This window comes from Momordica charantia (genome assembly GCF_013281855.1).
Source record: "Momordica charantia cultivar OHB3-1 chromosome 6 unlocalized genomic scaffold, Mcharantia_2.0 BLBB01000006.1, whole genome shotgun sequence".
NCBI classification, from domain to species: Eukaryota; Viridiplantae; Streptophyta; class Magnoliopsida; order Cucurbitales; family Cucurbitaceae; genus Momordica; species Momordica charantia.
Genome location: NW_028275164.1, coordinates 18,626,461 through 18,651,400, shown reverse-complemented (window position 1 = coordinate 18,651,400; position 24,940 = coordinate 18,626,461). Strand labels below are relative to the sequence as shown.

The 24,940-nt window shown below is 38.3% G+C and overlaps 1 protein-coding gene across 2 annotated transcripts; it reads right to left on the bottom strand.

Moving 5' to 3' along the window:
* Window positions 1-1,996: 1,996 nt before the first annotated feature.
* On the bottom strand, window positions 1,997-24,682 carry LOC111024963 (Peptidase C13 family). Of its 2 annotated transcripts, XM_022302790.2 has the most exons (11): window positions 24,304-24,681; window positions 23,813-24,104; window positions 23,337-23,378; window positions 23,104-23,248; window positions 21,682-21,911; window positions 20,834-20,891; window positions 6,656-6,733; window positions 6,446-6,534; window positions 3,757-3,838; window positions 2,568-2,738; window positions 1,997-2,498 (listed from the first exon to the last, which is right to left on the bottom strand). In XM_022302790.2, exons 2-11 carry the CDS (start codon window positions 24,028-24,030, stop codon window positions 2,352-2,354), a joined length of 1,260 nt encoding a protein of 419 aa, XP_022158482.1. In that variant the 5' UTR covers window positions 24,031-24,104; window positions 24,304-24,681; the 3' UTR covers window positions 1,997-2,351. The 2 variants fall into 2 exon arrangements, with proteins under 2 accessions (XP_022158482.1, XP_022158481.1); XM_022302789.2 differs by having other exon boundaries at window positions 1,997-2,738; window positions 24,304-24,682.
* Between the last annotated feature and the right edge of the window lie 258 nt (window positions 24,683-24,940).

Sequence of the window (24,940 nt, the reverse complement as noted above, 5' to 3'; positions counted from 1 at the left end):
TACCGGGTGTAACCGACGGTCCCGAGATTACCGGGTGTAACCGTCGCGAGATTAGCGAGACTACCACCCATAAGTAGAGGACCTCACTCCACGATCAGGTACGATGATTTCTGACCTCGAACTAAACTAGGAATCCGACCTATACTGACTTGATCGTCGGAGTGCTCACCTTTTTGTGCAGGTCCGCCCAAGTATCCAGAACGGTCCGGAGGACGAGTTCGAGCTGCAATCTGAAATACACTGTTGTGCATACCCTTGCATAAACAATATCCATTAATATCGACATGTTCGCACAATCAGGACCTTGACATTTCCATTGACATCAACATTTCAAACCTTGGGTGCTCATAGACGTATTTTCTTTTTGAAAAAAATATATATATAATTTTTACCCCAAAAAATTGTATCCAATTTTCACCTAAAATATTCTTTTATTATTATTTTATTTTTTCCTTTTGGGCAGACTCACTTTTAGTTCCTTAAAGTTTGGGGTTGGTGTTAATTTAGTCCATGAAATTTTAAAATTGATACTTTTGTGTTTTAGATTTCACAAATGATTCTAAATGGTTTGGAGACTATTTTAGTTAGTTAATTAACCTTAAAATGATGTGTTAGTTAAGTTACTCACTCTACTCAGATGATAAGATAAAATAACATTAATTTATTAATATTTTTGGGTATTGGACTCTTGTTTCCTTCCCACTCCTCTCTCCGCTTGAAACGTTGCGATGTGGGATTTATGAACCCTTTTTTCGTGTCTTTTCTTTTTTGTTCTTTTCAATTTATTTTCAATTTTTTATAGTATTGTGTTTGTAGAACTTCGGAGCTTTCCTTTTTTCTCTCTGAATGAAAAATTTGTTCAATCTGATTTAGTTTTCACTAATTTACCCACTAATTCCATCAATAAATTATTCTAAATAAGTTACAGTAGTTAATGTAAAAATCTTCAAAAACTCGCTAATTTCAATTAAATCACTCTTTGCACAAAATTGAATTTTGATTAATGCAAAAAATTGACTGTTTAGTAATGTATGATCAAATGACAACATTAGACAGGTGCAAAGATTGCCCACCTGGTTAAATCAAGAATGAGAAAGAAATGGGTACAAAACGAAAGAAAAAAAAAACGGCACCAAAGGTGAGTAGTTCTCATTCATCTAAAAGTGTTCTCAATACGATAGTATATGTAGTCATTAAAGGGTGTACAGAGGAATCTGCTACACAACCGACCAAAACTGACCAAACCAATGGCGTTCAATCAATTTTTACCCCATCATTGGGGTCAGCCAGTGGTCACGGTAAATCTATCCAAATCAACTAATCGACTTACATGAACTTTCAAATTCATGAAGGTCGATCTTAAACTTAGATTATGTTTGAGAGTGGTTTTAACATTTTGCTATTGTCAAAATCAACCCTCTTCCTATTTATCATGTTTGACAAATTAAAATTTTGATTTTAAGAAAGTTTAAGATCACTTTAAATGGATTTTCAAGGCATCACTTGAATAGTGATTTTGAAAAATCAATTATATTTAAATCTATCTGTGAATCACTCATTCTAGCTCATAGACCAAATTCAGATAGATTCACTCATTCTAGCTCATAGACCAAATTCATGAAGGCAATCACAAGAAACCCAGATGAAAATCAACATGATTTCAGTGAAAGAGAAACAGGATAATGATTTGTCAGGGAGATATATATATATATATATATATATTTGAAAGTCATTAAGGACAGATTTAAGAAAAAGGGGGGCACAAGCCCGGTCGTTTACTAATAATAGTAGCGGATGTGATAGTTAGTAATCAAAACTCAGAGAGAAATAGAGGAGACCATTTCATACCCGGTAATATTTCTAGGATGAGATGTAGATCTCTTGTTTTTGGTAAGAATAGTCCCACTTCCAGCCTTTGTTGCGGCCGGTAAGGTGGAACAAAGGCGAAAATGAGATATTTCTACTGTCTAGATTGAAAAATAAAAATCACAACAAATAAAAAAACAAATATAACTCCATTGCTCTTGTTGACATGTTCATAATATTGTTTCCAAGTCACCAAACCAGTAGAAGGAATAAATTGGAAAATGAGAGTATATTCTAACTTGTAGATGTAGATGGAGTTCTTTGTCTACATCCTTCTGTAATAGACCTCTTTTGATTCAAGCTGATGGAAGATCTTTTTCCTCTTTTATGCAACAAGAGAACACGATCTCTCCCCAGAAGTAAAGGTTCAAAACGTGAGTTTTGTAACATATTATTAAGATAGCATCGGGGTTGGGGTCGAGATGAACGTATGAACTATTGAACTCTGAAGCAGAGTGGAAACCAAGAAGTAGGAGGCAGCTTCTTCACCTTGATAGCCACATGGAAATCCCTAAGAATGGAAGCATAATGGCCAACCCATAGTTCACAAAAGTATCAGCATCTTCAATTTGTTCCATCTTATCATGTAAACTTCTCCATATACTTGTTAAAGCACCGTGTTCGTGGTCGTCCTGCATCACACGTCGTTTACCCTCTCTCTTTTTTTTTAAATCAATAAGATAGAATAGAAACAAAGTTACCCTTGTGCTTGTTTTACTAATATGATCTGGATCGTCTGAACAAATCAATGTTCTTTCATTGTGGTGTGACATTAGTTTGGCCTTGCTGGAGCCCTTTCTTGAGACAAGTTTGTAAGCTGAATCGGTATGAACTGTTTCCATAACCGAGCCAAAAAAGTTTGTCACAGGAATCTAGAGAGAAGAGAAAGGGACAAACTAGTAACAATTCCTCCGGAATGAACAACAAACAAAATTAGAAAGTGATTGATATTATTTCAGTTACTAAAATCAAGATCTATTATGGTTAATCCTGAAAATATATCGGACTGCATACTCATCCATGAGGGAAACAACATGGTTACAAATCAGAGTACACAAAAGGAAAGAGATAGGAATATTAAAAGTGAAGTTAGAAATATTACGATGAATAATGTTTTGCTCCTTGCTGACAATATCCTGAGTTTTAATGTTAACTAAAAGTGTGTATCATAGCCCTCACCACACAGACTTTCAGCGGAAACAAACAATAATTTCACGGACACAGCTTTGTAAATGTAACTAAAATGTCAATCTCATTTTGTCCTCAACTTTTAACATTTGATATATAAACTCTCAAAATATGTATTTTAATTTTTAATCCCAGAATTATAAAAGAAAAATGTGGCTTGGAATCTGTATTAATTTACTAATAATATGAGCGTATATCAGAGTCACATAGGTTGGTTAAGATAAGAGTATTGAGTGGGTGGATATTGTAGTACAAAAGAATGAATCAAAATGATTAATCTTTTAACCTGAATATAGGTTGGTTAAGAAAAGAGTATTGAGCGGGTGGATATTGTAGTACAAAAGAATGAATCAAAATGATTAATCTTTTAACCCGAATACATATCAACGTGTTATCATGGGCATGTATTAAAGCCACGTGGATTGATTACCGTAAATATTCGATAGATGGATATTAGCTCCTACTATAAAAGCAAGTATTAAAATGATTATTTTTCTAAACTTCGACGACTAAAATAAACATTTTGAACCCTAACATTTGAGGATAAACGAGGCAAAGATTTATCAAGGCCAGTTAAAACCAACTATAAATCAGAGCTTAGAGCAACAAACATGGTAACATAAAACAGTAATGTATTCGTGACCATAAAGAAGCAGATCAACTGGGAGAGTGAAAGTCAAATACTTTAGATGCTAAATGTACCTTCTCCAATTTACGTTGGTATAGATCTGTTTTATAATATGCGGTTGACATCAACAAACTTGGATTATATGACCTGAAAAGACTGCAAATTGCCACCAGAAGGAATCAAAGACCGGTTTGCACAGAGATAACTTTAAACAGAGTAAAATCAAAATACACTGTAGAGTTGTATATTTGAATATTATAAAACATAATATTTATGTTTCTGTATTTAAAGGAAAGTGTACAACAGTTTTCGTATGAAATACAAGTAAACTATAAAGAATAAGGAAAGAAGAGTAAAATTGATGAATACACAGAATAAATGGATATGAAAGTAAATACTCCAACGAAGAAAATAAGGCGTGGATGCAGTATTGAGCTAAAGTATTTCTGCATTTGCTAAAAAACTTTTAAAAATACTTCAAAATTCCCCTCATGATGGGCTATTTATGTTGATTAACCCAACCTTCGATCTTAGTTCTTCAATTTATCCTTGAAAGTGTCTAATTGAATATTTTCTCACATGTTATAACTTCTCTAGACAACCCAAAAATTCCACAACTTTCGGAGAAAAGAAAAGGTGAACCAGATCTTTTTCACCACTAGAAACAAAAGACATTAGGAAAGGTTAATCATCCAAACCGGACGTTGGATATTATGCAACATATTAAGACTTTCACAAACAATTTAACTTTTTTTTTTTAAACAATTTTCTTTCCAAATTGTGGAGCACAAACCTTTTTTCCAGACACTTATGCTGTCAATCAATTTAAGATATCAAGATTTTACTGTGCAACCGCCTTCAGATTCCAAAAGCTATATGGTATATCCTCTCGTCGTTCCCTTCCAATAACACCTGATTTTTCAGAAGGTTCAAAATTCTCTTCAACTCACTTTTCTCTTCTTCCTTCAAACTCTTGCAGTATATTTCAAGTCCAACCATTTGTATTCGAATCCTATATTCCACTAACACAAATTAGAATGGAATTTTGGCTCCACCATCCAATAAAATCTTGGAAACTTGACAGCCAACCGTAACTCATCACCCAAATATCTTCTCAAAATTTAGACCACCTGTCCATTTCCAATTTTTATCACATAATTGTTTAACGCCAGCTCCTTTAATTTTAAAAATTTCCCCCAAAACTTCTTCCTCCCCCTCTTCCCCTCTTCCCCAGTTACAAATGACTGGTGAACCAATCTACATTATTCTTACAATAAATACCCACACTTTATCATTGTTAACCAGTCTCAGATAGGACCCTCCATTACCCCATCAATGCTTCATTCCTTTACCTAAAATTTCCAGCACTGGATCCCCCATTTTAAGTAGCCAAGAAACCACCTTCCAATTTACCAAATTACTCAACTTTCCTCTGCCATTTCCTCTTCACATAAAGTTTCTCACCTTTCTTTCAAGGAGTATCAAGCGTAAGATGGACAAAAATAGGTAGGAAGATTAGCTAGAACCAATTGAAACAAAGTTAATCTCCCCCCTTTCATAATGGAAGCTTCGTCCAGTTGTTCAACTTTATATCAAGTATCAACTTTCACTATTACCTGTTGATTGATATCAACTTTCTATCAACGTGCTTACTTAAAGTTACCTAAGCAATCCTCCCCCCTCAATTGCAGAGGAGAACAAATACCTCATGAATTTGTTGTCAATGAGTAAGCATCAAGGAGGAAATGGGTGAAACCTAAATTTTCACTTTTAAACACTGAAGTTGTCGATTCTATTGAAAATACATGGAAACAAATAGACTTTCCTAATTTTTGGCACAATTAGGACCTAGAGATGATTAGGGGTGTACACGGGTTGGGTTGGGTCGGTTTAGAAAAGTTATATTGCCCAACCCGAAATTTTGAGTTCATTGGTTCCCTAATGAACCGAATGCTTAACTCAACCCAACCCTCAAATTTTCGGTTCGGTTCGGGTTGGGTCTTTGGGTCGCAATTTTTGAAGATTTGCGAATAAAAGAGAAGTGAATTGGAGACAAATCACATGATTTTGAAATGTGGAGTGGAGACACCAAGAGATATATGGAGTGAAGACACCGAAACGGCGAAGCAGATTTAAAGTTGGATACCTTAAATGAGGAAGATCTGGTGTGGAAATTGCTTACGATGTGTAAATTTGAAGTGGAAACACCAAGATGAGGCAGATCTTGAGACGCTGGCGTTAAGGTTGGAACATCGGTAAGCAGATTTGAAATTGACACATTGGAAGATGAGACAAATCTAAGGGGTAGATGCTGACCAGTCAGAAGTGAAAATGTGATGGTGAGGAGGAGAGACGGAAACAGACAGAAGAGAAGAGGAAGGAGGGTGGGGTTGCGAAGAAACTAGAGAGAGAAATGGGTGGGAGAAGGAGAGAGAAGACATGGGGGGAGGGAGACTGACGACGCAACGAAGGGATGAGGGTGAAATGAAAACCCTAAAAACTAAATAGTATATATATATATTTTTAATTATTATGTAAATTTCAGTTCGGTTCGGGTTGAATCGAAAAAAAATTTTACTGGACCCATGAATTGAACCAAATTTTTAGTTCTGCCAAAAATCAACCTAACCCAACCCAATTTCTTTTTTAACCCAACCCAACCCTTACGGTTCGGGTTGGTTCTTCGGGTTGTCGGTTTTTTGAACACCCATAAAGATGATAGCGTTTGGTAAAGTTAAGAGAATAGGGATATAACAAGCTTACCTGATTAATGAAGTATTATCATACATATTTAATCTCTCAAAGAAGGCTAGCGTGTAATAGGTGAAACGGTCAACTACAGAAACACCAACCTGTTAATTAAGAGGAAGACAAAAATAGTAACAATCTGAGGAAACAACAATATATGGTAAAAACAAAATCTGGGAGCCACAATATTAAGCAACATATACAATGATGTCAGGGCACACTTACATCAGGGTCCAAGTGATGTGAATATGAGTTCTCTCCTTTCTTACTACTTCCAATGGCTAGAACACCTGGGGAATGAAGCTGCATAAAGTAAGGACCCCTAGTTAAGTACTGAAAATTGTTGTAGTTTTACATCAACAAAGTTGATTAGCCACCCCATCACCAAAACGTTTTGAATGGTTAATTTAAAATTCAGTCATCTCTTCGATCCACTTTATGAAACATGCTATGGCATTAAAAATTTTCATTATGAATGCTCCAATTTTACTCATTCACAGACAGCTTTATGCCACAATGAAGAAAATGCAGATTGAAGATAATAGTTTGCAGAAGCAAGCTAAACTTAGAAGTAAAATTAGCAATATACTAAAAAAAATATCAAGAAGAGAACACTCAATTCCATTTGTACAATAAGGTATGTAAAATGTGCCTATGGCTGCTTTTTATGTCCCAATACCACTCAAATTTCCTGACAAATTCATGAGGTCGGTCATGAATTACTATCAAACCACAATCTAGGTCAAGAAACTCAAACACTATCCTTAGGAGTTATGAAACCCAGGTTGGATGATTTTCACACCTTTACCAACCATTTTTTCCGAGGTAAAAGATGCTCTCTTCTCTCTCCTCCTTTCTCTTCCCCCTCGGGTCCCCATGTGCTCCTCACCCCACGCACCATCGAGCTTCCAACGTTAAGACTACACCTCAGACCTTTTCAACAATGGACTCCCGCTGATATCTGAAAATGGAAAACAAGACTTTCTTGTGTGGTTTTGGTCAAAGAAAGAGGGGTAGGGTGATCCGGATCCAAGAGTCCCACCTACAAAGAAAGTTTCTTTTACCTTAGTTGAAGAAATAGGAATAGTGTGGATTGTAGATACATTGATGATTTACTTCTTTTCCAAAGGCGTAAAAGTTCTTTCGAAAAAATGCATTACTCAAATGGTTTCTTGTGGGCGTTGAAAACTACAAACATGATAGGAAGTTTCATTGAAATAACTAAGGTCGAACTCTCGGGTAAAAAAAAATATTGTGATTCCAGTTCGAGAAAACATCAAGGGCCAGAAGGACTTTAAATGTTTTTTTTAGTGAAAGAAAAAATTTCATTGATGTATGAAATTACAAAAGCGTCAAAAGAGGGATTACATGAAGCACTTCCAAGGAAGTGTAGCTATAGTGATGAAACATAGGGGAGGATTTACACCAAGTAATGACCGTAAAGACTATAGCTTCAAAAAAACTATCAAAGGGGAGAGTCTTGTCGTTGAAGATGCGTTGGTTTCTCTTCCTCCAAGTAATCCAAAAGAATGCTCGCATAAAATTCTGCCAGAGTAATGCTTTCTCCTTTCTAAAAGGATGTCCTGTTAGTGTAGCTTCAAGAAGGAGAGGGGGATCCGCCGACAAGACAGTGGACCATCCAAAAGTATTAAGGATGTGGTTCCAAAAATTAGAAGCAAAGTGACATGAAACAAAGAGGTGTTGTTGGGTCTCATGGCTTGATTGACACATCACACACCAATGGGGAGAGAGAGGCATGTAAGGCATTCTTCTTTGTAGTTTGTCACCGGTGTTTAGGGCTTGATGGCTAAGTTCCCATAGGAAAAATTTCACCTTTTTTGGATATGTGTCCCTCCAAACGCCTTCATAAAGATGCTTGGAAGAATTCAGGCAAGGCTGCATGAGGTCCTTTATGAGAGAGTGAGTGGAGAACAAGCCGTTTGGTTCAAGCTTCCAAGTTAAAATGTCAACCTTTGTGGATAGATGTACAGCAGAAAGCATGCGTGAGAGGGCTGCCCATTCTGAAATTTCAGCATCCTTAAGATTCCTTCTCAATCTCAAATTCCAGCAGTTGTTATCTACGGCAGACCAAAGATCCCTAACAGCAGCATCCTTTTTCATGGATAAGGCAAAGAGAAGAGGCAAGTGGCATTCCAAGGGTTTGTTGACCAGCCACGAGACCGTCCAAAAAGGGGTGGAGCTGCCATTGCCAATTTTATATGCCAGCCTATCAAAAACAAATTTCTGGGTCTTGAGAATCAATTTCCAGGGCCCTTTTTCGAATGAGAGGGTGGTTGAGTTGGGTTTGTGGGACCATGAAGAGATCCCATATTTAGAGTCAATCACCTCGCGCCACAAAGCCGTCCTTTCTTTTGTATATCTCCAAATCCATTTGGCTAAAAGGGCCTTGTTTTTCTGTTTCAAGTTGGGTAGACCCAATCCCTCTTCCGAAATCAGCTGTTGTGCAGTATCCCATTTGACCAAGTTCAATCCCAAAGATTCTTTGGTGCCTCTCCAAAGAAAGTTTCTAATGTAGCTTTCTAAGGTGTTGGCAACTTTAGATGGTAAAGGGAATAATGAAAGGTAGTAGGTAGGGAGATTTGCTAGTGTGGCCTGTATTAGTGTGTGTCTACCACCTTTGGAGATGAAGGAGTTTTTCCAAGACAGAAGTCTTTTCTTAACTTTCTCAACCGTTGGATCCCAGAAAGAGAGGGTTTTAGGCTTACCATGTAAGGGCAAACCAAGGTAAAGGATAGGCCAAGATCCCTTTTTGCAATTGTACTTGGATGCTAGGGTAGTATGCTCACTGTCAATTAGATTAACTCCTATAATTTCAGATTTCTGATGGTTGATTTTAAGCCCAGATGCCTCTTCAAACAGCCTGCTGATATTGAAGAAATTGTTGAGGGAGTTTTCATCGTATATAGAGAAAAGGATAGTGTCGTTGGCAAACTGTAGGTGATGTATGTTCAAGGAATTGTTTCCAAGGTCGAAACCCTTTATAAGGTTGTAGCGTGCTGTATGAGACATAAGACGACTGAAGACATCAACAATCATAATAAAGAGAAAGGGTGATAAAGGGTCACCTTGCCTCAAGCCTCTAGAAGCAATAATTTTTCCTCTCGGGCGGCCATTGATAATGATGGAGAAGTTTGTTGATGAAACACAACCCTGAATCCATTTCCTCCATGTATGACCAAACCTTTTAGCCTCAAGGACTGCATCAAGAAAATCCCAGTCAACACTATCAAAGGTCTTTTCTATATCCAGCTTCACAACCACACCTTTCTTTTGGCATCTTTCCCAATCTTCAATGAGGCTCATTGGCAATCAAAGATGCATCCAGAATTTGTCTCCCAACCACGAATGCAGATTGTGCATTAGTGATTGTGTGTGGCAGCAATCGTTTTAGTCTTTCCGAAAGAACCCGAGCAATGATCTTATAAAGGCAAGAAATGAGGCTAATCGGCGTGAAATCTCCTACATTTTTAGTTTCAATCTTCTTTGGGATCAGGCAAATGTAGGTTTCGTTGAGACTTGCATTAATAATCTCATTCTTAAAAAAATCTTGGAACATTCTCAAGATATCGAGGATGTTCCAAAACTTTTTGTAGAATTCAGCAGTGTAGTCATCCGGACCAAGGAACTTGTTGGTACCTAATTCCTTGACAGCATGCCAGATCTCTTCTTCGGTAAAAGGTTGCTCTATCTTTGTGCTTTGTTGATGGGTGATAGGGCTCCAATCCAAGGGGTGTGGCAAGAATATCTGACCCTCTTTCTTGGTGTATAACCTGTCAAAAAAGGAAATAAATTCTTTCTCAATGTCATTTTCTTCAAAAAGGCTGGTGCTAGTGGTGGAGAGAATTTCCGTAATAGTACTCCTTCGTCTCTTCGATGCCACAATGCGATGGAAGTAAGATGTATTGTTGTCTCCATCGGTTAGCCATTTTGATTTGCAGCGTTGTCGCCAAAGAGTTTCTTCCATTGCCACCACTTCTAGGAGTTGTGTTCTAAGAGATTTCCACTGGGTATGTTGAACTGTGTTTAAGAGCCCTTCCTCTTCTAGATTATCCAGAATGGCTATCTCTGTAGTAAGTTAGTTTTTTTGTTGTGTGATGTTACCGAAGGTAGAGCTACTCCATGTTTTAATCACTGTTTTCAGTCCCTTAAGTTTCATAATGAAACCGTGGCCCGACCAGCCTCTGAGAGGGGTGTTCTTCCACCAATATTCGATCAGAGGGAAGGAGTGATGTTGCAGCCATGCATTTTCAAACCTGAAAGGTGTGGTGCCCCATTTAGACATGCGAAAAGAAAGGTGTAGTGGATAATGGTCGGAAGTTGGGCGATTCAGTCTTTTGACAGATGCGTTCTGGAATTTCAAAAGAAAATCATTAGTAACTAAAAATCTGTCAATCAAAGTGAGAGAGGGAGGATCCCTGAAATCCGACCACGTATAAAGACCATTTGTAACAGGGAGATTCTGTAAACCGGCTTGATCAATGAAAGAGTTGAAGTGGTGCATGTTTCTGGTTGGTCTGTGGTAGGTTGATTTCTCGTGAGACTAATGCACAGAGTTGAAATCTCCCCCTAGCATCCAGAAATCAGTGCAAAGGAAGGAGAGGTCGGTCAATTCTTTCCAGAAAGTTGGCTTATCCTCAGAATTTGATGGGCCATATACCCCTGTGAGCCAGAACTTGGTACCATCAAGAAAGGTGAGGAGAATGGTCAGTGTATAGAGCTCCAAAGTTATATCAGAAACGTGAAAAGAAGGGTTATTCCACATTATAAGAATACCAATCCAGCCAATATCACGAGAGCTCCAAAGCAATTTAATAGTGAGTCGATCTACCACTTCGAGCTTAGTTTCTTGGAGAATAACAATGGTGGGATTTTGCTTGTTGATGAGGGTCTTTATTAGCGCTCTCTTGCTCCAAGAGCCAAGACCTCTGACGTTCCAGGAGAGAAAAATCATTTAACAGAGGAAGACCCACCTTGTTTTGGTTTGTGCTTGTCATAGTTGATAGAGGATGTGAGCCCCGCAAGTTCCCTAATACCTTTGTATTTCTTCCGGATGGATGTAGCTTTCTTTGAGATTTTAGTGGGAATGGGAAAGAAGCCCATGCCCATAGTGTTGAGCCATGGAACAACCACCTGCAGGTAGGATGAAGGGTGTACGGCGGGGTCAAAAGGAAAAGGGGTAGTGTGTGATACATCTGGAGAAAGAGGGTGGGGAGCAGGACCCTCCATCAATTGTGAGGAGAAAGTTGGGAAGGGGGGTTCAGTGGAAAGAGAGTAGGGGCTAGAGATACATTGATCGGAGTCAAAGAGCAGTTCGAGGGGATTGGTGGATTGTTTTGTGCCCAAAGCGAGGTAGGTTTCTTTTTCTGCAATATTAACGGCTAATTTTGGGCCATCAAGGAGAAGGGTAGGGTGTGGAAGAGGGTCGGGGGGAGGTGGGTCAGAGAAGATGTTAGGTGGGGGTAAAGTGTGTAAAGAGAGAGGTTGAGTGTGAAGGGCAGGGATGACAGAAGAAGATGATGGGCTTGTGTTATGTAGGGGTACAGAAGTGATGGGACTTTATGGATGTCGTATGTCAGCAGGTTGAAAAGCAAATGATGCAGGGGTGTCAGCCAAAGGCTCAGGGCTCGATGTGTTACAGTCAAAAGGTGAAAAAGACGGGCTATGGAGTTTGTGCATGTCAGGACAGGTACGAGGTGAGGAAAAAACAGAGAGCCTTTCGTGGGTAGGTATAATATCTTTCTCCAAAAAGGAAAGTTTTGAGCACGGTCCGAAAAGACCCTCGGAGCCCGTTCCAGATGGTTGGTCGGAGGATAATCCAATCGGCAAAGCACCATGGATTCCGATCGAAAATCCCAAGTATTGTTCAGCTCTATGGAAAGGGTCGATGATCACCTTCAATTGCGCAGAGGAGGTCGTGGTAATCAGAAGTTCTCCGGGTATAAAACCAAAAGGATTGGTTTTTATCCTGATTGTCACTTCCAACAAGTCAAGTCTGGAAAGGGTTTCCTTTGCAGTTTCTAAGTAGCCTCCACATGTATCCCCTATAAGTCTCAGGGTCTTTTTATCCCAATGATCCAGGGGGAGGTTATGAATTTTTATCCAACCACCATAAGAAGGGACTAAAGGGGGGAGGGAGGATCAAGTTCGTTCCAAGCCAGGAATTTCAGTTGGGTGTCACCAACCTGATGCCAATCCCTTAAAAGACAGAGAGTGTTTCCTTGTGTACTATTCTCACACCGAAGAAGGGCCTTGTCCGCAGCAAAGGGATTCAGTGTACAAAGAGTACTGATATGTGCTTGAAGGGCTCTAGTTATCTTAAACCAGTCATCATGAAAAAAACGCCGGATGACTATAATGGAGGAGTCCAGCTGGAGATCTGCTTCTTCGTAACCATTAATGTTGTTTGGCTGTGGGTTCTTTTTGTGATGCTGATACGTTGGTGGTAAAGGAAGTGGGTTAAGTTTCTGTTTGCCCTTCTTAATGGCATAGGTCAAAGGTGCAATAATAACAAATGTGCTGGGTTGTACAGGGGTGGTTTGTGGGGTATTATTGTTTGTTGTTTTGGCGGTTTTGGGGGGGGGGGGGGGGGGGGGGGGGGGGGGGGGGGGGTGGGGTGGGCAGGTCGTGAAGAAGTCTATAAAAAGCTTTCCAACCTTTCTTGTCTTCTCCAATGGGGATCAAAAGTTTGGTAAGGCCGCCATTAACGTCCAGCTTAGCAATCTCTGCTAGGATGCCTTTTCGGTTACTGGTCTTTTCGACCCAGATGGTCTGGCCATCAATGTGTGTTTCCTTGAAGAATTTGTGGTTTAGAGGGGATGAAAGGAGGGTGGAGAAAACAGTCTTGAGCCAGGCAATGGATGACCAATGGAGGGAAATGAAAAAAGCTTTGTCTTTAGTGGTTTCTGTGATACGCACTCGACTGCCTCTATATCTCTGGTCAATGATGATGGAAAAGCATTTTCTTTCAATGTAGATGGGTTGTGGTGGTGAAGAGAGGGCCATGTGGAAGGTGGCGAAAAGCTACTATTCAGGGTGGGGGAAGCTTCAAGTGGCATGGTGTGGTTCCGACGAAAGGCAGAGGGCCGGCTGGGAGGACAGTGGAGAGAGCATCGGATATATGAGGAGGTAATCTTTCAATTACTTTAAATGTTTGATCCTAGTGTTTGATCCTAGGCTTCCTGAACCACCAAGAACATGAGCCCACACCACTAACAAAAATTCGTTCTTCAAAAGTAGAAGGGTCCTACACAGACCGTGTTTTCAAAGCACAAAGCACACCTCAGTGTGACAAGCCTCCTTATTGCCTTGAGGAAAGAGACGACAAAAATGCGTTGCCTAAATGAAATGAGGCACACTTAATAAAACAATAAATATATACTATCTATAGCAACTTTATGTATAAGAAAATACTCTAGATGAAAATATTTGTAAAATTATTTAATGTAGAAACAAAATTTAACTTAAATAATTAAGAAAAATTAAACATATAAATTAAAAAAAATCAGTAAGAATAGTGGTTAAATAGAATACTAAAATTAAATAAAATTTAAACCATAAAATAACTTATACAAAAAGGTTTACGGCCATCGAGCCTTTTGCTACCATATGGCAAAGCAATTGCATGCACTTAGTGTGGCTTGAAAATGTAAAAAAAAAAAAAATAGGAAAAGGCTCGAGCAAACGTAAAAGAGAATAGGAAAAGACTCAAGCACGCTAATACACAAGTCTTTTATTCTCTTTTTCAATTCTTCTACTACTTTTCCAATCCTTCTTCTTCTTTATCTTCATTCTTCTTTTCCAAGCACCTAACGTCGCCATGAACACATGTTCACAGGTGAGAGACTAAATCTGTCGGTGGTCTTCGAAGAAGGAGAAGGAAGGTATGATGGCTTCATGGTCGCGCAACAAGTGGGCTAATTTTTAAGGGTTTTTCATCCAAGATAAGTTATTCGTGGGCTTTTTAAGTTCAAACCATTTAAAATATTTTTCTAAAAAAATCCAAATGCTTTCACATGCATCCAACCAAGCACTCGCCTCGCCTTATGGCGATGGCGCACCAAGGCGAGCACCTAATTGAAGGCGCTCGCCAAGGCAGCAACAACATTCAAGGCGCAAAAGGCCCAAAACGCCTTGCCCCTTGTCAAAGTCGAGCACTTAGGCTCACCTTGAAATCATTGTACGTAGAGCGGTAAAAAGAACAACACTTTCTCAACTTTCCACGTCCCAAGGTAAAGAAGTGAGGAAAATAGGCTGGAAAGAAGTTATTGTGCTCACTATAAGAGACTTTCAGGAAGATTGGGGGAATATTATCGAGGAACTAGAATAGGAGCTATAGACAAACTTAATCATAAATCTGTTCCAACCCAACAAAGCCTTCCTTAAATGTTCTTCAGAAGAGGCTACAGATTCACTAAGTAGAAATAAAGGATGGGTTACTTTCATGTCCTTGACCCTAAAGTTGGAAATAGAATATAAACAAACATAGTCACATTAATTATGTTCCCTTCTATGATAGGTGGCCGTGTTTTCAAGGCGCAAAGCGCACCTTAAGGCGACAAGCCCTTCCATCGCCTTAAGGCGGGAGACGATAAAAAGGCGACGCTTGAGTGAAGTGAGGCACACTAAATAAAATATTAAATAAATAATATTTATTAATAATTTATATGTAAAATAAATAAATATTCAATTTTAAAATGTGAAAATTAAAATAATAATAATATTTTAAATAAAAAATTAACTTAAATAATTGAGAAAAATAGAAATATTCGGAATAAAGAAAAAAGTAGAGAGAAAATTGTATTTGAAATAAATAGTAAAAAATAGTTATCTGATGCAAAATAATTAAATATAAATAGTTGTATTTATTGCAAACAACTGTATTTATAGTAAACAGTTGTATTCTGTGAGGTATCCCTCACTGGAATTCACTATAGAAAAGGAAAACTCCCAAAAGGGATTACAGCTATATTCTGTGAGGTATCCCTCACTGGAATTCACTATAGAAAAAGGAAAACTCCCAAAAGGGATTACAGCTAACCCACCAATTTGAGAGGGTGGGTGATCTCTCCTCCTAAGCCTTGCTAAGCAATCCACAAAATACTCGATAACCTTCTCACTAACCTCCCCTTCCTTTTATTCCCCTTACTACGTTCCATACAAGTATTTCTCTCTCTTGGCCGTTAAGGCCTCTAAGTCAATTCCCCAATCTACCCCTCCTACTATAAGTGTTGACAATTGGGGGCTTAACATATTCATGGCCATGGGAAACAGGTGACAGCTAGCTTATCATGCAAGCACATAGAAAAGTGAGCTGCCTTCAAACTTTTTGTTTTTTGGAAAGTCTCTTCTTCTCAGACTTTTCTTCTTCAACTTCTTTCTTCAACATGTTCTTCTTCAACTTCTTTCTTCAACATGTTCTGCTTCATTTTTTCTTCTTCCTCCAACTATCCCCTCTCTCCCCTCTGATCTCCTACCGTTCTACTTTTGTCCTCTCTTCATCTTTTGTTCTTTTAGTTATGAGGTGGGTTTTTATCAAGTTAAAATGATTTAAAAAGAAAAAAAAAAAAAGAAATATGCCTCCGCCTTCAACAAGGCGCTGCGAGGGCGCGCCAAGGCGAGCACCCGATTGAAGGTGGTTGCCTTGGCACCACTCAAGGCGCACCAGGCAAAATCGCCTCACCCCTCGCCTTAGGCGCTCGCCTGGGTGCGCCTCGAAAACACTAGTAGGTGGTCAAAGTCCAAGAATATAGCCCTTCGTTTATGGAGGAGAAGCTATTTAGGGATATAGGAGATTGATTTGGTGGTTATATTGAATTTGCAGATGAAAATACTGCTTTATTAGAATGTATGGAGGTTTGTATCCATGTCAAACGAAACTACTGTGGTTTTGTGCCAACTGAAATTGAGATTAAGGATAAAGAAGTTTACTTCGTTGCTGATGTTTCTAATTTTGAAGACTCTAACCTCATTGGAAAGGCTTTTAGAGAACATGGAGGGTGGAGGATGGGTATTTGCGTCCGGTGGTTTTTGTCCATTCTCAAGAAAAGTTATCCGTGTCAAACACGGCAGGGAACTTTGACTTTTCTAGGAAATAATTTGTGCATTATACTCATTCCCTATAACGGTAAGGATGGAAATAAGGGCAGCGCGGTTCATAAGAAGGAAAGTAGGGAATTAAAAGGTCTACTGTCTACGTGGGAGAATAAAGCGAAAGCAGCTCAAGAAGCAGCCCAATAAGTAATGAAATTTTAGACGCGGACCTTCAAGTTAGTTTATGAAGATCTTGTCATAGAATGTCAGAGGCTTGGGAGTCCCTCTAAAAGAGCTCTGGTCAAAGATCTTGTTAAGAAGGTTGATTCGGATATTGTTAGTATTCAATAAATGAAATGAAGTGTAATGGATAGACAGTTTATTCAGTCCATATGGAGCTCTCGGTACATTGGATGGATTTCTTTAGAAGATGAAGGTTCCGCTGGTGGTGTTCTTATTCTATGGAATAAGTAGAGGATTTCTACAATGGACTCCGCTTTAGGGGCTTTCTCCATCTCCATTAACTTCTCATTTTCAACTAGCAAGGTGGGGTGGTTCACAGGAGTATATGGTCCGTCTTCTTGTTTTGATAGAGCTAATTTTTGGCAGGAATTACTTGTTTATCCGCTTTATGCCACGGTGCTTGGTGTTTAGGGGGTGATTTTAATGTGGCTCGAAGGTTGTCTGAAAAATACAATAGGGGGTACAAGACAGTTTACGCATAGCATGAAGAGTTTCAACACCCTTATCGATTGTCTTGCTCTCATAGAACCCCCTCTCCATAATGGTTCCTTTACTTGGTCTAATATGAGGAGTAACCCTACTTTAGCTTAAGCTAGATAGATTCTTGGTTTCTAAACTCAGGTTGGATTCTTTTGAGGACTTGAGAGCAGAAAGACTCCTTAGGTCTACTTCAGCTCACTTCCCCATTCACTTATGAGATGGGGGTGTGAAATGGGGTCCTATTCCTTTCCCGTTTGAAAATGCTAAGCTTAAATCACTCTGTTGCTCCTACTGGTTGAAGATTGGTGATCTAGTAATTTGTTAAGGGGTTGGCCAGGTGGGTTCATGGAAAACCTCGAAGGCTTAAAGGGGTGTTGTTGAGCTGGAATATGGGGAGGTTTTCGGCAATATCCAAAGCAGAAAATTGGCACTTTGGAAGGCAGTGAAGGGTTAAATAGAGCAGAGAAGCTAGGCTTCCTTTCGAAAGAGCAACTTAGAGAGAGAAAAGAGTTGAAACTGTAACTGATTGATCTTTTAATGAGAGAAAAGAGCAACAAGTTTTTTGAAGCTGATTGTCCTTAAAAGTGTCTGATGGAAAGAGGGGTGTGTTTCTGGGAAGACGCTTGGGTGGATCCAATCCCTTTGGCCACCACTTTTCCAGATATCCATGGAATCTTCTCCAAAAAAGGGGCCTTAATCAATGAGTGTTGGGTGGTTTCTCCTCACACTTGAAATCTTGGCATTAGAAGAAATATTTTTGATAGAGAACTAGCAAGGTGGGCATCTTTTATTGAGAAGTTGGTTGGCTTTCAACTGGGACAGAGAAGGATAAATTGATTTGGAAAGCAGAAAGCAACGATGTTTTTAGCAAGGTCTGCTTTTTTGTCTTTGACCTCCCCTAGGCAAAAATGAAGGATCATGGGGTGAGCTACATTTAGAATTTTAAAGCTCCAAAGAACCGGGGTTTGAAACCAAACTTCTCCTCAAGAGGATAGATGGGGTGATTCAGGTGAGATCCAATGTAGATCCAACTTTCTATTCACATTTTTCTTTACTCATTATTTTACACATGCATGAATACGGCAAAAAGGCTACAGAGAAGCTTTCCTTTTTGGTCTCTCTCCCCTTCATTGTGTGTTCTCTGCAACAATGAAAAAGAAATGGTTGACCACCTTTTTTTACATTGTCCATTCTCTACCAAGGTTTTGACTTTTGACTTTTGTTCGTTCAATGTTTGGTTTCACGTTTTGTCTTCCACAAAAGATTGATGACTTATTCTTGAAGAATTTTGGTGGACGCTTATTGAAAGATAAATTATTAAATCCTTTGGGGCTGCACAGTGAGGGTTTGCTTTGGCTTATTTGGAGAGAAAGAAATAGTAGGCTTTTTGAAGAGGAAAAGTCCATAGTTGATTCTTTTTGTATGAATGTACAACATCCTGCTTCTTGGTAGACGACAAACCACAATAAACACTTTTGTAATTAGTCTTCAAATGATTGTGAACAACGGAAAAGCCGTAATTCTTTAGCTTTTGGGGGTGGGTAACCTCAACTAACTGCCCTTAGGTTGTTATCTCTTTGGTTGGTTCTCCCTTGATTCTTTTGAATATATGTTCCCCGCTTTTTATTCTTAAAAAAAAAGGAAAAAAAAAGGTCTCTAGGTTGGATGCGGTTAAGAGTCTTAACCACCCATCCCAAAAATACTTAAAAAGAGTGTCTAGTTTATGAGTTTGAAAATTTTGAGCTTGTGTAACCTAAATCAGTGTTTTAAAAGGTTAAAGGTGGCCCGAGGCTTTTCCTCTTGAAGAAGCAAGGCGTAAGCCTCAATTTTAATTAAAAACAAAGAAGGATCAAGTATTGCTAAACATAATTTTTTTTTTTAATATCAAACAATATTTCATTGATGGTATGAAATATACAAAAGGTCCCAAGGGCAATTACAAGAATATCTTCCAACTTGTAATAAGATCATTTAGAGAATAGCTAGTGAAAGGGGCAGAAGCATTTACACCATCTAAAAGCTAGTACAATAACTCTATCAAAAAAGATGTCAAAAGAGAGGGTTTTTTTATTAAAGACCCTATTGTTTCTTTTCAACCATAAGCTCCACAAAAAAGTCCGAACAAACTTAACCCATAAAGTAGCTCGTTCTTTTTTAAAAGGGTGACCCGCCAGGAGGTAATCAAGGAAGAGGGATGGTTTGTTGTGCAAGACTGTTTTCCACCAGAACGCAGTGAGGAGAATGTTTCAAAAACGAGCAGCAAAAGCACAATGAATGAAGAGGTGTGACCTTGGGATTCAGATGCCTTGTAACAGAAACGACAGCAGCTAGGGGAGAGGGCATGATGAGGGAGCTTCCTCTGAACTCTATCGTGTGTGTTGATTGCCCCATGACTAAGCTCCCAACAGAAGAGTTTAATTTTCTTGGGACATTTTCCTTGCCAGATGCAGGGAAAAAGGGTGGAGGCTGGTTGGTTGTCATTGGTGGTAAGGATGTTGTAGATGGATTTGGTGGAGAAGGATCTGTTTGTTTCCAAGGGCCAAATCCATAAGTCCTCAGTAGGGGTAGACTCATTTAATAAATGACAGAGGTGAAGCGAATCTGTTAGTTCATCATCCTTTAGGGGTCTGCAGAATCGGTAACCCCAGGAAGAGGTGTTTGTCGACCAAAGATCAGATATTTTTGCCTCTTTATTTGTTGATAGAGCAAAAAGGATTGGGAAGAGGCTGGCCAAAGTTCCATGTGAGTCCATCTGTCTAGCCAGAAGCTGTTTTGGCTATTTTTCCCCACTTAGGAAATAGCATAGGATTTAATAAGACTGATTTGTTGTATAATCCCAGTCCATGGCCCTTTGTATTGTCATATAAAAGTATAAAATAAATCACTGGTCAAATTGCCCCTTAAATAAAAGTTCTAAAAGGTCATTCTTAACATCACCACTCCTATCAGACTTATTCTATAAATTTTTGTCTTCAATATTTTTAAAGCGTAAGTAGTTTAAGTAGTAATAGGTTGAAGTGCACAACTTGTATATTAACATTTCACACACAGAGGAACCTTTCTATTTTCTAAGAATGAAGAAAATTAATATTATTCTTCTAATCATTACACAAGGCATAAAAACTTTGAGCTTTGGTGCATTTTTATGGAGGTGTAGGCCTCTTATCGTCCAAAGAAGGCACAAGTTCAAAGCTAAAAGTTAGAGTCTTGCCTCAAGGCAAGCCTCAAGGTCTCAAAAGCCTTATAAAACATTAACCTAAAGTTGAGAAACTTAGATATGTGTACCTTACATTTACATTATGCAAAACAATGAGTTATATTTGGTTCGTGGGATTGTAATTGGTGAAAATTAGTTCATATTAGAGGTGCATTTCATTAATCTAGGTTTTCGTAGTATGGATTTATGTAGCCTAGCAATTTTTTTTTTGATATCCGTGTGTCCGGGCCAGCTTACACGCACCTCGACTATTGTAGCATATAGCATTAGAAAAAATACGAGGTCTACAATAAGCAAACTTACGTGTCAAACTGTGTTCAACTCTGTAATCTGAGGTTATATAAATATATTTCCTGTGTCAAACGGCACCTTATTGATTAATATAACTGAGAGACTAAAAAGTCACTGCAAACCTGATTGAAAAGAGTTGCAGCTTGGCAAGTGTCAACCATTATCAGCAGCTCCTTAAATCTATCAGTATAATATAGCTACCGACATTAATGACCATCAAAGTGTACATACATTAGGTAAGAGAATAAAAACTGACAGCAAAGAAGAAATAAAGATTAGTTTCCAATAAATTTGCAGAACAGATGGCTTTTGATGTCTATACTCCGATTTATTTTATTGTTGGTTTTTTAACCAAGTTTCATGTACTTCCATTAATCAAATAAGACAACCATCTAAACCTGGTGTTGAGAACCTTAAAAGAACATTTGATATCCTAAATACCAGAAAAACTTAAATCCAACTTCAAAGACATGTATGCTTAGAGTTTGTTTATTTAATCACTGGGCCAGCCATCAGGATTTCTGAAATTTCAGTTAATTGTAACACTCAGCCAACATTTTTATTCATTTTATTGTTGGTTTTTTAACCAAGTTTCATGTACTTCCATTAATCAAATAAGACAACCATCTAAACCTGGTGTTGAGAACCTTAAAAGAACATTTGATATCCTAAATACCAGAAAAACTTAAATCCAACTTGAAAGACATGTATGCTTAGAGTTTGTTTATTTAATCACTGGGCCAGCCATCAGGATTTCTGAAATTTCAGTTAATTGTAACACTCAGCCAACATTTTTTTTTAGTCCAACAAATGTGGGTGGGGATTCAAACTCATGACCTATTGGTCAAAGGCGTGTGCCAATTACCGTTGAGCTAAACTCATGTTGGTAACACTCAGCGAACGTTTTTCTTTAGTATAAAACAATCCAATTAACATTTGTGAAGTAAGACCATACAAAAAACATTCGCACCTATGTTTTTCTTTCATTTGTTTCACCGCATCAGCTAAATCGTGACTCTGGAGCTCTTCAGAATCCTGGAACTTCAAAAATTCATCTCCTCCATGTCCTGTCATGTAAAGAAGAATATGGCTTCCTTCGTCACTTAACAAGCGTTTTGATCTTGGAACAGCAACCTCGTGGCGCCCAGTCAATACCCTTAAGAAATTTTCAACTGTGACCTCATAACCTCGATAATCAACCTAAGTGTAAATAAAACAATAAATTATTTCAAGAAATCATGACTTGAGTGTCTTAATTTTTTTCCCTCTTTTTCTTTGGATAAAAAACAATTTCATCAATGATATGAAATTACAAAATGGAAAGACACCCAAATCCAAGAGTTACAAAAAAAACTTTCACTCAGTGATAGCCAAACAAACTACACTGTCAAAAAACCTATCCATTGGGAGCTCTTTCCCGCAAAAAATCTGATGATTCCTCTCTTGCCAAATAAGCAAAATAAGCTTCTTTTCCTTTTTGAAGGGATGACCAAAAAAAAACATGTGGAATGAGAAAAGAAGGATCTTTGGGAATGTCGTAGACCATCCAAAAGAAGAGAGCAAAATCTCCCAATTAGATATTGTAAATTCACAAGAAATGAAGATGTGGCTCTGTGATTTGGAGTTTTTTTTACATATGGAGCACCAATGAGGAGAAATGCACATATATGGCATCCTACGTTGGAGCTTGTTGTTGTGAGTGTCTTGAACTATGAATCTATGATTAACATGAATCACCGCATTTCAAAAATATAAGATATAAGATTTTATATGATATATGGTGTAGAAAAAACGTGGGGATTTCTTAAAGGATTAAAAAATTTATTAGCAAAAGCAAACCACAGCATTTATTTATAATCACTCTAAAGCACTCTCGAATTTGAGGTTTAAACAATGTATACTTGGAAAATATAAGATGTAAGGTGTCATTTTGTTCCTTTTATCTTTTCTATGGAAGGCTTGTTTGTATAAGCACAAGTACAACTCAGCCTTTCATAGAAGATTGATTTTACATTTCAAATTAAAAGAAAAAAAAGGAAATCCTAATCAAAATCAATGTCAAAATCCGCATCTGAGAAATAAAGTCCTAAATCCCAAATGGAGGAAGGCTTAGAAAATACAACTGGCGACAAAGAACAGCATGGTTCCACCATTTTTATACGAGGTATCCATGATATTATTTTCAACTAACAATATCCCCAAAATCTCATGGCGATGACATCAACTTATATTTGACATCTATATTTGAGAAAATGGCTAAAATTTAGAACTATTAGCAATACCATATCAATAAAGTTGTTGCTCAGGGTGTGTCTGTAAGATCCATTGCCAAAATGAACGTAGATAACTGAATGTGGTTTTAGATAGAAAAACAGTGTGCAGAGAAACCAACCTCAACATTATCTCCATACAAATTGATTTTTTGATTTTCATTGTTGAACACTTTTGCAGGGTACTTGTTCCGAGCATTGCAGGCTATGTCATCCGCCAGCATAAGTATAATCCGCTCATCGGGTATTCCTAGCCGTTTAACGGTCCTAAAACAAATGCAACGAATATATCATTCAGACGAACGACAAGCTCGATCTTACAAAGAAAACTAAAACGTCAAAGTTATTGACTTACCTATACAAGGATAGTGTATTAGCCATGTGGCGATAATTGAACCTGAAAGACCACAATCACAACTTATTTTGAGTGGTAACTGGACGAAACAGTTATATCTTGAATTTTCTGAAGATTAAAATCGTTTTTCATAGTAAACAACTAACTGAAAAGTATACACGGTAAACAATAACTTGGCACAACTAACTTATCTCACATTATAATACTGTTCTCCAAACAGTTTATATCTTTAGACCACTAATATACTGCTTTCATGCATCCACCGGGCAGGACTCATCTCATCCTAAAATATATTGCACGAAAGATAGAACTGTTGACGCTAACTCAAGTGAGCACTTATCATCAATCATCCAAGAAATCAAACATAAAACTTTTTGACAATACAAATTAGACGATCTTAACAATCAAAAAGCCGAAACATCACCAATTTACAAGAAAATGCAAATACCAGAACGTCGGAATATATTTGGACTAACCAGTAACGAGAGGTACAGACTAGAACTGCCCAGTTATTAGTATGCATAGTCGTCTGGGAAGGGGAACCATAAGCCATACAGTTGCCCATATAACCGAGACCCAAAATCAGAATCAGAGGTAAAGCCATTGTAGAACTGCAAAAGTTGTACATCTCGTAGAGCCGCACTAGAGAACTTCGATTGAGTCCGGTTTTAATCTCTTTCCCGTTCATATACATTTCCCTTGAGTTCTCATTTCGTTTCGAACTACAGATTGAACTTGCTTGGAATTCGCGTTGTTGGGCTAGATTTCCTAAAGAGAAAGAAGAGGGAAATTTTCGTAAGTGCCCTTTCCTAATGCTAGAATTAGAAATGAGTACGATCAACAAACCTTAGAGACTTTGAAGGATTAAAAGAATCAGATTTATTGTAACGCACCAGGATTTCATCATCCAAGAACCGGTAAAACAACCTAAAAAGTTCCACTTAAACAAGAGAGTTAAACCACTAACCACTCAGACCAAGCAAAATTCAACCCTGCTGGCCACGGGTTGTAGTCGGAGAATAGCGTGTAGCCGTTGGATCTCGCTGGATTTCGTCGGAGGGATCCACCGCAACTGCTGCAAAGAGAACGCTCGAGACTCGTGTTTCGCTGTAGGTGATAATGTCGCCGTGGGTCACCGTCGATCACAACAGATTGCGCCGCCGTCGCGCCTGAGATCGTTGCTACTGCTGCCGTGGAGTTTTGTTCGCTACCGCCGTTGCTGATCTAATCAGAGCGGAGGTCACGAAAGAGATGCCGGAGAAGGGGAGCTGTCGGAGAACAGTTGGGGGAGAAGAAGGCTAGGCTTCTATTCTTTTTTGTCCTTTTTCCTTTTCTGTTCTTTTGTTTTTTTTACCAAAAAGAAAGTATTAAACCAAATAATACGGCTAATACGAGAGAGATCACTATTAGAATTTTGAATTTTCGTGTCGCTCATGACAGTATACTACTGTTCAAATTTTAATAAAAACATCCCGAAAGGAAAAAATGCATCTTTGGAGGGAAAAAATGGAGATTTCTGGAATTTTGACATTCTTGTGACGTTTTAAAACGTCACAAAAAGTTTGACAAAACAATCGTTTTTCGTGACATTAAAAAATGTCACA